Raw genomic sequence first — 14887 nt, forward strand, 5'->3', positions numbered from 1 at the left:
AATGTATTTAAAAGTATATGTATTTTAAAGTGTCTATATCTATAGCTATCTATATCAATATCTATCTATCTTTCTATCTATCTATCTATCTATCTACCATATATATTTTTGAGCTGAGGTAAAGAATTACTAAATATAGCCTAGCTTTGTCAATTCTGTATATTTCTGTTTAGTTCTGAGCCACTATTAACTATTATACTTTAACAATAGTAAGTTCTTCATGTCTCTTGAATCCATTCATTGGGTAGTTAGTTCAGAACTCCTTTATTAAGCACAGAGAATGTGCTATGTTTGGGTAGAAGAAGCCCACACTTTGGTGGCTGCTGTGGCAAGAGTGTCTGGAGAAGAGTAAGATGGTGTAGTTGGGGGAATCTTCACTCAGAAATTGATGTGTAGTTACATTAATATTGGCCTCAAAAGAGGTAGCAGGTAAACTTACTGAGGAGTATAAAATAAAGTCAAAATTATGCAGAAAAGAAAAAACAAGCAAAGGAAACCTAAGCATTTATTTTCCTACTTTCCTGGAAAATGATTCAGAAATGGTGGAAACATTGGGAATTTGTGCTGATTCATGTCGATAAACGGTTCCTCATTACTGAGCTGCTGCTTTCTGTGGACATGTGTTTAACTGACTTAATGAAATGTTAGAAGGAAGGCACTTCCTCTGAATGTCAGTGACCTATTTCATCAATTAGTGGATTAAGCATGGCCTCAAAGAGACATCTATTGAACTTCTTGGAAATTAAGAAGGTGACAATTGTATTTCTCTAAACAAGGTTACCCTCACAATCAACATTTTCAGAAGGTTCACATTTAAACATTGCAGTTAATTCATCTAAGTGGATGTGATTTTCTTGAGGTTTAAATTCTAAATACAGAACTGCACAACCATAAATAGGAACAAAGGCATTCTAAAGGCAGAAAAAAGGAACAAGGCTGGGTATGGTGGCTCACGCTTGTAATCCCAGCACTTTGGGAGACCGAGATGGGCGGGTCACTTGAGAACAGGAGTTCGAGACCAGCCTGTTCACCAATATGGTGAAACCTTGTCTCTACTAAAAATACCAAAAAAAAAAAAAAAAAAATCTGGGCATGGTGGCACACACTTGTAATACCAGCTACTTGGGAGGCTGAGGTGGGAGGCTCACTTGAACCCAAGAGTCGGAGGTTACCACTGCACTCCAGCCTGGGCGACAGAGCCAGACTCCATCTCAGTCAATCAATCATCATCAATAAAAATAAAAAAAGAACAAAACTCTTTAAAGTGGGGCTGTTTTCTGAGATTCAGGTTTTCAGGGTTTGGGAATGAGAGGCAGTGCTGATGGGGGCTGATGCCCTCAAGGGAGTTTTCTGCCTCCAGATTTTCCAGTCTCCCTTCTGAGGCCTGTGCACACGTGCTCTGTGGGGACCAGACACCTTCGTTGCTGGCCTCATCACCCCCTGGTTTGGGAGAGCGCGGAGGGTGACCCCCTGCCCCTTCCTGTGCTGTGGCTGCAACTGCGAAGCCTCTTTCTGGTGAGCTGTCCCCTTTGAATCATAAAACTGAATGTTTGGCCTGTTGGATGGATAATTTCTAAAATACATGGGAGCACGTTTTGTTTTCTGAGATGGGATGCATGGAAGTGAACAAAATATCTTAAGAATAACTTTATTTCTTTCAAATATCCAAACTGATTTTCCTGAATTGAATGTCAGTTTTGGCTCTGTGCAATATAACAGGGGTCCTGAACCCCAGCCTCGGGGTCCGTGGCCGGTGAGGAGCTGGGCCACATGGCACGGTGAATGGCGGCCCGTGAGTATTCTCGCCTGAGCTCCAGCTCCTGTCAGAACCATGGCCTTAGATTCTCACAGGAGTACAAACCCTACTGTGACCTGCACACACGAGGGATCTAGGCTGGATGCTCCTTATGAGAATCTTATGCCTGATGATCCGAGGTGGAGCAGTTTCACTCCGAAACTATCCCCCTTCCCACCATTCTTGGAAAAATTGTCTTCCACGAAACTGGTCCCTGTTGCCAAAACAGTTGGGGATTGTTGCTTTATAGAACATAACTTCACCCATGAACGATCTGGCCCAGGGTTCCACAGGATTGAAGGCAGGTAGTTTTAAAATGTCACTCTTTGCATTTTGATCTTCTTTTCTATGTTGTGGGACATCCTCAGTGAGGCCAACTGTTTTCCATTCACAGGCTGCCAATTTGAGCTGTGGAAATGAGATTGCTGGACTCTTCCTTTGTCTTAGTCAGGTTTCTCTTGATGGCAGATGATAGAAAGTCAGCCCAAGGAGCTTCGGCAAGAAGGAGCCTGTCTGCCCCAGAGCTGGTGTGTCTGGTGGAGAACGTGGGGCCCATGCCTGGTCCCACCGCCTCCCTCCGTCTTTTGTCCCTTCTTGGCTCCAGGCTTCCTGCAGGTGCACCTCACCCAGGGAGTTTTGGCAGCTACGTCCCAGGAGGGCAGGGGCAGGCATGGCTCAGGGAGATGGGGGCCTACGAGGAGGGCGGGGAGGGGTCTCCTGTTCCCAGCAGAAGGCGAAGCTCTGTCCAGATCAGCAGCCTGTCTGTGTCCTGGGTCACACTCTGCTCTCTGGGTGGTGTGGCTGAAAGATCCAGGCCTTCTTAGGTGCAGCACTGTAGAAAACTGGATTTCTATATCACAGCAGGAGGGCACAGCAACCGTGAAATGTCAGAAAAGGAGGAGGAGTGTGCTGGCCTTTCCTTCTCTCAGGAGAGGTCTCTCCCCGGGGTGAGATTGTCCCCTCCTGAGATGCTAGGACTGGGACCCAGACGACTGAGATGCCAGGACTGGGACTCAGAGGACTGAGATGCCACCTGAGGGGACGAGGCACCACCACCACCCCTCCCGTGTCGGCCGCACTCAGAGGCAGGAGGGCAGAAGGGCTGAAGGGAAGTCCCCCAGGTCCCTGAGAACTGGATTCCCTAGAGAAGGAGATGCTGATAAATGGGAAGTAAACATTGCTTGCTCTAGTCTTGCTGTTTGCACCCCCCCAACATATGTGGGTTAAAACCCTAACCCCCAAAATGATGGTGTGAGGAGGTGGGGCCTTAGGGAGGTGACAAGGTCATGGAGGTGGAACCTCCCGAGTGGGATCAGTGTCGTCACACAGAGGCCCCCCTCGCCCCTCGACGTGGTGAGGACTCAGGGACCGCGCCATTCCAGAACCAGAAGCCTCTCACCAGGCAGTGTCTGCTGGTACCTGGATCTTGGACTTCCAGCCCCCAGAACTGTGGGAAAGAAGCTCCTGTGTTTTATAAGCTACACGGACTGTGGTGTTTTGCTAAAGCAGCCTGAATAGACTAAGAAATCACTTAACAAACACAAATTAAATGTTAGGCCATCAGAATACGAAGGGGAAGAAGACAGAAACACTCGTCTCCTGATCCAGCATCCAGGACGCTCTGGGGCCCAGCAAGAGGCTGTGCTTGCATCTTTCTCGTATCTGATCTTCGCCTCCATCCACCTGCTCGCTGGTTCTTGGCTGTGCCTCTGATACCCCAGAGTGAGAACGTGGAGTTTCTTAAGGCAATTCTCATATCATATTTTCTCTAATTGTCACAACAAACTTACAGGAAAGTTGTTATTACGTGCATTTTAGAGCTGGGGAGCAGAGCCCCTGCGGGCGGAGCAGCTGTCCGAAGTCCTCAGTCCCTGTGGTGAGGTGCAGCTGGAGTGATTCTCCGGGTCCTCAGATGGGGGCATCCCCTTGAGGCCCTGCCTCTTGGCCAGGCTGCAGCCCAGGACCGTGCCAGGTGTGTGTTATCTATATTTGGACACACGCTGTGGGAAACGACGGGCACCCTGCAATTATCCATGTGGTGTAGACGCAGGGTACATCTGTGGTAATGGCTATAAATAAGCCCCGACTTGCCGACTAGGCACCGCTCCTCTTTTGGGTAGGCAGTTCTTGCTAAAATAGCCCTAAGATACAATCGAGTGAAGACCTGAGTCGTTCTTGAAATAAAAAAGAGAACACACACACACACACACGCACACACATGCACACAAACCCACGGGCTTGCGCACCTCTCTTCCTCCACGGCTGACCTCAACTCGGGTGTCCAGGCCTGCGAATGGCACAAATGCTCACTGAAATCCATGTCATTATTAAAGACTCATTCAGGAGTTGCAATTTATGAGCCAGGGAACCTGTAGCTCGAAAGGATTGAAGATATGTCTGAGAATTCACACCTAAGGATTAGAACTCATGGAGGAGAGTTGCGGGGAGGGAGCGTGAGAAGTCAGTGCCCTGCCCTCTCTTTCTGGGTCGGGGGCTGAAGTGTCACACCCGGTTTCCTGAGAAAAGTGTACTTTGGGACTCAGAAAGGACACATTCCAGTTTTGAATCGTGATTTCCCCTGCCCTCAATTTGAACAAGAAGCTTTTCCTCCTGAGGTCAGGCTTGTGATTTACGACGTGGGTATTGATGTGGGGAGAGGCAGGCCCGGGCGTCTATATATAGCAGCTCCTCAGACCTTAAACGGGAGGGAGGCACAGACGCTTGCTTTGCAGGAGTCAGCTCTGCCTTCCTTGGTTGGAGTGTGGGCGGCCTGGTGAGCCAGTGGTCAGGAATTCTCTCTCCTCCTTTCAATTTTCCTTTCTGTCTGGGTAAGTGTCTTTCTCTTCTTGCCTTTTCTAATTTGTGGCTTTAAGGGGAGGACCGGTAACTTCTGCACTCACATTTTCTAAGTACCTCTACTTCAGGGTCAAGAAGAGGGAGCCAGTGCACCCCATCGCGGGCACCCTTTACCGTGGAAAACAGAGCAATTAGTTCTGGGATCTGTATTTCTTTGACGAGGTTTTATGCTCAACTAACATTTTATTTCCCACAGCCGTGGTCTTTGCTAAGTGCCGTTTAGCACCCTGCGGCGTGTGCTTTGGGTTTTAACCCTGGTCTCAGCATGGCCCCAGGGGCCCCCCAGTCAGTGGACTGATGTCTGCAATTTTCATGAGATTCTCAGAAACGAAAGCCTCCCCCGAGGAGAGGGCTGACTTATAAAGGTGTGAAATAATAAAACTGGATATTTTCTTAAGAGAAAAAAGAGTCGAGGGTCATTCAGCTTAGACCTAGCCTATATTATCCAGGGTATGGGAAAGAGAACAATCCTTGTCAGGACTTGCAAGTTTTTGCCCAAAAATGACGGTGTTCTTACGGCTGTTTTCTTCTTTGTGCTGTTGGGTGTGTTGTGACCCTTCAGACTTCTTCAGCTCCATTCTGCTGATAGAGGCTGTGCCTTCTCAGGGCATGCTCTTGAAATGCAACCTGCCGGAGAAAGACAGTGGGGCTGGGTGGTTGCACGTGGAAGGCACCGGAGGCAAACGGAAGGAAGGGGTTTGCTGTCACTGGGAACACCTGGCCTTTTCTGGTTCTCCATTTCACATTCCTTTCTTACTAAGTAGAAGTAAAACAGGACTCAAAGAAAGCGTGGAACAAAGATAATTTAAGGCGTTATTTAATAAACCAAGTCCCAAGCTAAAACTTGGGAGCCAAGGGCTTAGCCACTTGCGGCACAGGCCAACGCTGCGTGTCTGGGAGTCCCTTTCCCCTCTAGAAATGCTTTAATTTGGTGTATTTATTGACTTTGACATTTTTAACTGTACAAACAATTTCCTTCATTAAGTGGAAGTCAACGTTTTGTACTTCAAACATTTTTGCAAATTAAAACCCATCCTGGTGACATGAGGAATGGGCTCCATACATTCTTTGCAGGAAGGAATTAGGATGGGGATATCAGACACATGGTCCCCTGCACTGGAGGACAGGCTCGCGTTTCATCCTGGTGTCATGATTCCTAAACGTGTCAGGAGCATTCCGGGAGTGGCTGGGGAGCTGGACTGTGGTGGAAAGTGGGCTGGACGCCGTCAGGAGAGTCAGCTGGCGCCTGGGTTTGGCCGTGGCCCTACCGGTGACCCGGGCGAGTCATATTTCCCTGGGGACGGTCCGTGCTAACAGTGCAGCGTGGCTCCAGGATTATCTACCCACAGGCTGTCCAAGCTGGGGGACTGTTAGCTGCCACCTCACTCAGCCCCCTGTTTTACAGCAGAGCAGGTGGAGGCCCTTGAGCTCAAGGTCAGCAGGTCCCCACTGGAGTCTCAGCCTCCCAATGCCCCTGAGCCCCAGGGACTCACATCAAAAACTACTCTGTGAGGAAAGACTGCTTTCTTTCTCTCTCTCTCTCTCTCTTTTTTTTTTTTGTTGGTGTGTATAGGGGGTATTTAACACATGTCTGAGATAGTTCCTTAAAAAGGAAAATAGCTTTCTACGTAGACAGTGGAGGGACATTGGGGTGCTGATTGGCCCAGGTCCTGCCATTTTCTTTATAGTGTCATAAATAGTACAGGTTGATCATTCCAAATCTGAAGATCAGAAATCCAAAATGCTCTAAATTCTGAAACTTTCTGAGCACTGGTGTGACTCTCAAAGGAAATGCTTACGTAAGCATCTCAAGTTTCCAATTTTTGGATTTGAGTTGCTCAACCAGTAAGTATAAATGCGAGTATTCCACAGTCTGAAAAACAAATGAGGAATTGGAAACTCTTCTGGTCCAAGCATTTTGGATAAGGGATGCTCGACCTGTAGGGTGCATTTGGCAAGTCCTCTCCAGGGTTCCCTGCACTCAGAAGGGCCCCGTGCTGCCAGGGCTGCAGGCACCCAGCACGTGCTGAGTCAGTGGGGATTTGCTTCCAAAGACGTCATCACACCCGGCCAGGAGGTGGTGGCCTAGGCAGGGTGAGGGACACTGGGGAAGTTCTAACATAGGAAGTCCCCCAAGGAGTGAAGAGATTGCGGCGGGGACACACATTCAGGGTGGGTGAGGCTGGACGTGCAGTCGTGCTGGTTTTCTGGGTTGGGCATGAGATTGATAAAAGTGGAGTTGAGGGCACATTGGCACTAGGAGTCAAATGCACAGAAGACTTGAGCTTGGTACTCTCCCGAGCCAGGAGCTCTAAGGTGTTTTCATTGTTGAAATCCAAGCGTTCTGATTTAGGCTTGGCTGGCACATGGCAAGTGACCCCATACTTGTGGAATGAACTGAGGCTGATGGATTCTGCAAAGCCTCTGACACCTCCTGATTTTGGTGGTCCTGAGCATGAAGTGAGCAGGGAATACATGTGGGGATAAACATGGCAAAGTGCCCTGTTACCCCCATCCGAAGACTCCCCGGGGAGATGTCCACAGTAAGGTACCATCGGAGTGAGGAGTGCAGGAAGTGTGCACACTTGATCCCAGCTCTGCCTTGCTAAGCACTACAAAGTGTAGCCCCTCACACATGAAGCGTTTGAAGACTTCCAGGCCCACAGGACTGGGTGTCAAATCAGTGATATGTAGGGTGCGTTGGACAGGACGTTCCAGACTGGTTGAAGGATAGCTAGTCTGTGAGCTCTCAAGACCTGAGCCCTTTCACATTCTTCCAGGTCTTAGGTCTAAGGAGGAGGATTTCCATCCAGGGGGATTCTCCTTTTATTTCAATGTAGCTCATTCTCTCCTTTGACCTAATAGGTCATATTTTGACTCTTCCCTTTGCCAAGAAATACAAACACATCTGAGGTTTAACTCAATATAAGTGTAAGTAAATACTGTGATGACACATGAGCCCCTGCTGCAATAGCAGGTACTGAGGATTGCTCATGCGTCTGCTGGAGTGGAATTGCCTGGTATTCGTCAGGCTGATCCCAGAAGAACCTTGGATAGGAAACCGGATGGAAGCTGAAACGTCTTCCCCAACCTTGGCCCAACTTCAGTTCAGTGAGCTCTTCCCAGCACCCTGCTGGTGAACTCCAGAGAGAGTAAATGGGTTTCTGAGCAGGAAGCGTTTCTTGAAGATCCACCTTGATTAACTCATTGGAAAATCCCAGTGAGCTGCATCTGGGGAGATTTCAAATAGTAAAGCAATAGATAGATTTTCTCAGATACCTTTTCCTGTCTGCAGAATTCTTGAACCACAATAACAGCAGCAGCATAACAGAGACAGCTACCGATTTTGGTACCAGGGCCAGGGCCAGGCATGATGCAGATTCAATATGGAACGCCAGAGCTAGAGGAGCTAGAAGCTACCCCAGGCCTCATCAGAATGCTGGAGTCAGAATTCGATCCCAGGTCTACTAGACGTCAAAACCTGGGTGCTTGACCTCTGCACTATGATACCGCCTTCAATATCAGGGCGGGTGGAGGAGATATGCTTCTATTTATTTATTTTATTTTTATTTTTATTTTATTTTTTTTGAGATGGAGTCTCGCTCTGTCGCCCAGGCTGGAATGCAGTGGCGCGATCTCGGCTCACTGCAAGCTCCGCCTCCTGGGTTCACGCCATTCTCCTGCCTCAGCCTCCTGAGTAGCTGGGACTACAGGGGCCCACCACCATGCCGGCTAATTTTTTGTATTTTTTTTAGTAGAGACGGGGTTTCACCGTGTTAGCCACGGTAGTCTCAATCTCCTGACCTCGTGATCCACCCGCTTCGGCCTCCCAAAGTGCTGGGATTACAGGTGTGAGCCACCACGCCTGGCTGCTTTTATTGTGTTCTATCAGGTGCAATGTTCCATTGTATCCCTGGAGTAGAATGCATGCTGGTGCACTCTAAAACACAGCTGGGCCCTCCCAGGGTGGGGTGGTTGGTTGACTAGTTGGATTTTAGGAGGCAATATTGAGAGAGTTAGTGTGGCAGAGTGTGAAAGGCCCAGAATAAGGATGGCCTTGGGGCAGGGGTAGCCTATTCTACATGCTTTTGTGGAAGAATTTCTCCTTTCTGGCCCTTGTGTCCTGTTTTCTTCCCTGTAGAATAGGAGTTTGGGTAATCCCTAGTGATCTTTCGGAGTTCTACAATACTGTGATTCTCAGACATCACAGAGTTCAAAGGAAACAGCTCCTAAGGAGCAATTTATGTATTGTGGTAGATTTTCTAGCATGTACCCTGGAGATCTGAACTATGACAAATTCATCTCCGAGCAGCCCTTGGCATTTTCCACCCAAGTCTCATCCCCATGGCCTGGGATGTGGGTGGCACCCCCACCCACATCTGTGCCACCCTCGGCTGTGCCATGGGGCCTGTCCGAGGAGTTCTGTCTTTAAATAAGGACAGATTCTCGTCGTTTAAACAGTAAAGTAAAAAATGGAGCTCAGGTTGTGAGTCCTTTTGCACCTTGTTTGGGAAATTAATGACTGCAGAGATTTAGGAATACGGTCCCTACATAACTTTGTAGTGATGATCAAGTCACTCAGCATGTTGGCATTTTACGTATTTTGGGTGAACATGTACAGCAGATTGCCATGTCTAATACCTGTAATGCTGCAAGTTCCCAGAGAAAAGGATGGAACTCGCTGATCTCCTGTTTGGGGAGAATTTCATCCACACTCTCGAATTTCCCCACATCCCTGAGGCTTTGATGCCAGGCTCCGTCCTCACTTCCCTGCTCACCTCCTGCTACGCCTGTCTACCATAACCAGCGAGACTTCAGATGGCAGATTCCAGGGGGCATCTCCAGCCAGTCCCTTTTTCCACATCCCCCTTTGCATAGTGGAGCGACTGCCGGTTCCCCAGGCAGACACCAGCCACCTCCGCTTGTGGCTGCGTCCTTCCGGAGTGATTTCTGGTCACACCCACCCCTGCAAGTCTTCCACGATCCTGGATTCTCCTGCCCCAACCTTTGCTTATGGGCTGCCCTCCTTTCCCACCTCCGCCTGGCAGTCCCACCTGTCCACCAAGGCTCCTCTCAAATGTCACCTGCCTCGTGGGCCACTTGGCCGTCCTGGGCTCCTGCCATTCCCAGGACACCTTCTATCTCCCCCGGACTCTTGGCTCTTATCGTATGTTCTCTTGTATTCTAAGTATTTGTTTACTTCTCTAATCTGTTTTAATTATTTTTGTCCTTCCCACTTACATTGCTTTGAACTTTGCCCTGAACACAACAGGGGTTCTAGGAATACTTGAGTTCACAATTAAATGAAACACCAGCCCAATCTTCCAACTGTTATGGAAGAAAACAAAAAATAAAGTTGGGTCCCTGGGAAGTTAATAGGCTTCCTGACTGCTGGTCTGAGGTGATTTCTGGCCATGTAATCTTTCATTTTTTCCCTTCCCAAGGGGGTTTTATTAACTGGAGTTCATTTTCCCCTTTGGAATGATGCAGAAATTGCAGAGGCCTCATGATGCTTGAGAGAGAGCTCAGTGTTGTGTGTGACTCTCTTTGTAGGAGCACGCCAAGATGTCCCTTGTGACTGTCCCCTTCTACCAGAAGAGACACAGGCACTTCGACCAGTCCTACCGTAATATTCAAACACGGTACCTGCTGGACGAATATGCGTCAAAAAAGTAAGCTGACATTTGCTGATGAGACGCACAGAGCTTTGATTATGGGGGTCTGACATTTAAAGGCTTTTCCAGTTCCATCAGCCCTGGAGAGGCACTGGTTTGCAGGGAGTCAGAGAGCAGGGATGGCAGCCTCTCCCGTGCCCAGGTCCTGCCACGGAGCAGCACCGTGTGGAGCTGGCGCAGTGTTCTGGCAGGTCCTGCTGGCCGGGCTCAGCTCCTGGTTGAGGTGGGGAGGCAGGAAGTCCTTTGCATGAGCTCATTGATTTTACTGCTCATCACATGCCTTCCAGAACTAGGATCTAAATGAAGAGCAATGAGATTGAAACTGGTGGGAAAGGCTGTCGGTAGGAGAGAAGTTAATGGGTGGCAGAGTAAAGACGGAATGGGAGGAAATATTAGTGATTTTGCTACATCGATCATGGATGTGCCAAAGAATCCCTGCCTCTGGGGCTGGTGTGCACCCGCATCTTCCGGAAGCTTCTCGGGGATGGCCTTATACAGGATGGCAGCTCACGCCCCCATGGACACTGTTTGTGTAGCAGCAAATCTGCAATCTTAATGGGCTGATTGGAAGGCTGTGGTGAAGAGAGGGAGGGACTGCGGGCAGGCGTTCTGCAGCCCAGGTGCCTGCCTCATGTCACCCACACCCTGTATTTAGAAACGCTTAGGGTACTTTTATTTAGTTGCCATCCCTTGTGCCAAACGAAGCCAAACATTTGCAGCCCCTCCCAGCAGCCTTGGGGTGTCTCAAATCCCTCAAGATATATATAATCCTGGCGTGGAGCCAGAAGGACTGTGGCCGGCACTGGCTGGCTCTGAGGGGAGGTGGCACCAGCCACAGTGAGCTCAGGGAGAAAGCATCCCAGAGTGGGGGTGTGTGGGGTATGGGTGTGGGCACACAGGGACACAGGCTTGGGTTTGCCTGTGTGCAAGCGCGTGTGCACTTGTGTAGTTTTGTTTATGTGTGCATACGCTGTGTGTATGCGTGTGCGTGTGCTTGTGGGAAGGCATGTCCTTGCATTTATGCATTTATTTGCATACACACGTGTGCGCGTGTATTGTATGTGCGTATGCATGCATGTGTGTGCACATACGCGTGTGCATGTGTGCATATATGTGTGTAGGTGCATGCCTGTCATATGCCTGTGCATGTGTGTGCTGGTGTGTGCTCTGCATATACCAGTGGTTTGGGGTGTGTAGAGAGAAAGTGATGTGTGTCAGGATAAATTTCCACACTGTGCCTGGGCGTGCATCTCCTAAGCATGTCCATGTTCCTGAAGGCGAGCTTCCACCCAGGCATCTTCCCAGAAGTCCCTGAGTCAGCGGTCGTCTTCGCAGAGAGCCTCCAGCCAGACGTCCCTGGGAGGAACAATCTGCAGACTCTGTGCGAAGCGAGTGAGCACGCAGGAAGATGAGGAGCAGGAGAACAGAAGCAGGTGAGCACACGGCTTCCCTGACTCTGCTTGTGCCCTGGGTGGGGTCACAGTGCAGGGACAGTGGGGTGGGGAGGGAAGAGTGACCTTAGCTGAGAGGGAAGATCAAGGAACACAGGCCATGCCTGGGGTGAGAGGGAGAATGCTGCTGTTTCCCAATCACCTGCTTCTCTTTACCATCATTATCTCAATTAATCTGAACAAGAAAACTACTGGGCACGAGCTTCCCACCGTTTTGCAGAAGAGAGCGTTGCTGTTCAGAGCGCTCACGCCACTGTCCAGGGTTCCATGTCTCACGCACGTCCCAGCTGGTCTTAGAGCTCCAGGGTCTGTGGCTTCTAAGCCGAGCTCAGCCCCTTTCCACACAGAGCAAGATAAGCACACGTGAAAACATCAAGACCTAGCAGTGTGAGATTAATTCTGAATTTCCACTTGCAACCTCTGCAGCTATGCAGGAACAGCTGTGGAGGGTTGCAGATTCAAGCAAGGTCATCTTCCTAAGTGGGAGCCAGGGTTTTAAACAGTTGTCATGTGGAAACTAAAGAGTTGGGAAGGGATTCTATAAATTGTCATGCTTTACATTTCAACAGAGGCATCTCGTGGGGTGAAATGTCATGGGAACGGGACAGATTAATAAAAATGCCAGTCTTAAAATTATTTCCAGATGACGGAGAAACAGGTGGTGATATTGCTTTGATCTTTTAAGGATGAAGTGAACAGTTAAACGTTTGCGGGTGCCTTGTTTTATACCTGCTATATTTTTTCCCTCATCTCCCCCTGCTACTTCTGGGAATTTTCTCTATATCTTCAAAGCGCTTAAAACCTGAAGGAAAAATAAGATTTGAGTAAACATCTTTCATTTTGAAAGTTTCAGAATGATGAAGTCATCTGTTGAATATAAACAATGTATAGCCAGGAAGGTTAACGAAGGTTAACCTTTATTTTTAAAAAATGAATTATTTTTAAATGTCATAGGATAATTTTGCCACGTAAATGAATTCTAGTGTAAAGTGAAGATTTCTTTTGTGAAAGAATCTCTTTGAAATGTAGACATTAACACAATCCAGATTTTTATGTGTTGGATTAAAGGGTTCTTCTACCTATATTTAGGTTTTGGGGGCTACAATAGAATACTTGAGCTTATCATTTTATTTTTATCATTTAAACATTGATGTGACCTTGAACATATTGCATAAACTTCCTATCGCTCAGTTTCCCTGCTGGTAAAACGGTAACAGTGAGTGGCTTACTGTGATTCATATGGTTTTGGCAGCAATGACTTTCATGACAGCCTTGGCTGCTGGAAATTGTCCTAAAACACATCGGGCTATGCTCTTGCAATACCAAATCTGACTCAAAGAAGGGATGTGAATGACTGGTGAAGGGGTTATGTTCTCACTGCACCTCTGATGCTCACGTTAAATCTCAGTCTTTCTCGGACGTAGTAGAGGCGGGGCACAAAGGCCAGGGGCTGTCCCAGCTTTGTGTGGAGCCCACGGCTCACGCTTTCCATGAGATTTTCTTCAGCAGCCTCCCAGTGTTGTATTCTCCTAACCCACGTGCATGTCTTCCATGGGGAAGATCGTTTTGAAATCAGTTCTTTCCTCCTTTAAAGGTAAACCTAAGTCGTGGGGATCTCAGTGAGTTGGGCAAGCTCTAATTGAAATTTATTGTGAAGCCTGCTCTATTACCGTCATGCAGAAGGGCCCAGGAGGGATGAGTGAGCCCCGTGCTGAGTGATGTGAGCAGCTCCGTGGATTCCAGCCCTTATTAGAATTCACCACTCTCACGGGCTGCAAGCATCAGCACAAGCATGTATTTATCCCTGACCTCCCAACGTGGATATTAGTTTAGCGCACTGGACAAGTTGGTCCTTTGCAAAAGATGAAATTGTGGGCTCACTGATGTGAGTTACTGCTGATGTCCCTGTGTAAAATAAATACTGAGAGACATCGGTGCTCTGAAGGCACTCAATACATCCTTCTGGAAGATATAACCCTGGCGCTCTGAAGGCGCTCAACACATCCTTCTGGAAGATATGGCCCATTGGAAATGTCCCTCTGACGTCTTCCTTCAGTCCCAGTGAAAAATTGGCCTCCCTGAATCTTGCAAGCCACCTGTCCCGGGGCTTGTCATTTACAATCAGTGCATGACAAATGACGTTACTCTGCACACGTGAGCTGAAGTCACGGTCAACTGATCATCAGCCGGCAGAAATATTTCCTCAATGTCCTGACTTGGGGTTGGGTGTGGGAGGAATTCCAGACCAATTAGTTATTCTGAATCATGGAGGGTTAGAGGATAGTGGTGCTATGGACCTAAGAATAAGCTGAGGCTCTTGTTACTCAAACATAAAGAGCCCATAGAAAAGTAAACGGTGTCAAGAGAGGATGTCTGAATCTTTAAACTCATCACAGCGCTGCATGGCGCAGACCAAGCTTTGTCTTCTCGATCCCTGCAATTCGGTGGGATTCACTCCCCCATAAGAAGGCTTGTTCCCTGCAGGACGTCTGACGCCATCGTTCATTTCTTGAACACATATTCCTAGAACTCCTCCTGGCACCTGGATACTGGGGAACCAAGTACCTGGATACTGGGGGAACCAAGTACCTGGATACTGGGGGAATGAAGAGGGCATTTTCCGGCTTGGTTGGGATTCAGAGTCACAGGACAGGGCTGGTGTCATTCAACATGCACATGCATATGCTTACAGCGGTGGCACGTGCTCTGCAGGAGGAGGATGAGGATGTATGAAAGAGACCCGCAGGGCTGTGATTTGAGGGTGGCCCCAGGGGAGAGGCTCTGAGGGAGAGACCCCTGTGCTGAATCAGGAGGAGCAGAAGCCAGCCCATTAGGGGTTGGGAGGAATCTACCCCAGGCAGAGGGCATGCGGAATGGCTGAGGCCCAAAGAGACTGTTCCCTAAACATTGTAGGGAAAGGCTGTGTGTCTGGTCGGAGAGGGGACAGGGAGGTGCGAGGTGAGGTCCCCGATTCCTAAGGAGTTAAATCCACATTCCTTTCATGGTTAGATTTTAGGGTTCCCCTGTCTCCTTTCTGTATGAAGAGGCTGCAGACTTCTGCAATTCTGATTGCGAACTTCCCAAATGCCTAACACCAGGCCTTAGTCTTA

At 48.6% G+C, this 14887-nt stretch overlaps 1 protein-coding gene across 1 annotated transcript in view; it reads left to right on the plus strand.

Moving 5' to 3' along the window:
- The first annotated feature begins 4489 nt into the window (after nt 1-4489).
- MYOM2 (myomesin 2) overlaps nt 4490-14887 on the plus strand; it is a 100607-nt gene continuing 90209 nt past the window's right edge. The window contains exons 1-3 of the mRNA XM_054498927.2: nt 4490-4623; nt 10205-10323; nt 11604-11759. Coding sequence (XP_054354902.1) covers nt 10217-10323; nt 11604-11759 — 263 coding nt within the window. The 5' untranslated portion in view covers nt 4490-4623; nt 10205-10216. The remainder of the gene's footprint in view (nt 4624-10204; nt 10324-11603; nt 11760-14887) is intronic.

This window comes from Pongo pygmaeus, chromosome 7 (assembly GCF_028885625.2).
Source record: "Pongo pygmaeus isolate AG05252 chromosome 7, NHGRI_mPonPyg2-v2.0_pri, whole genome shotgun sequence".
NCBI lineage: Eukaryota > Metazoa > Chordata > Mammalia > Primates > Hominidae > Pongo > Pongo pygmaeus.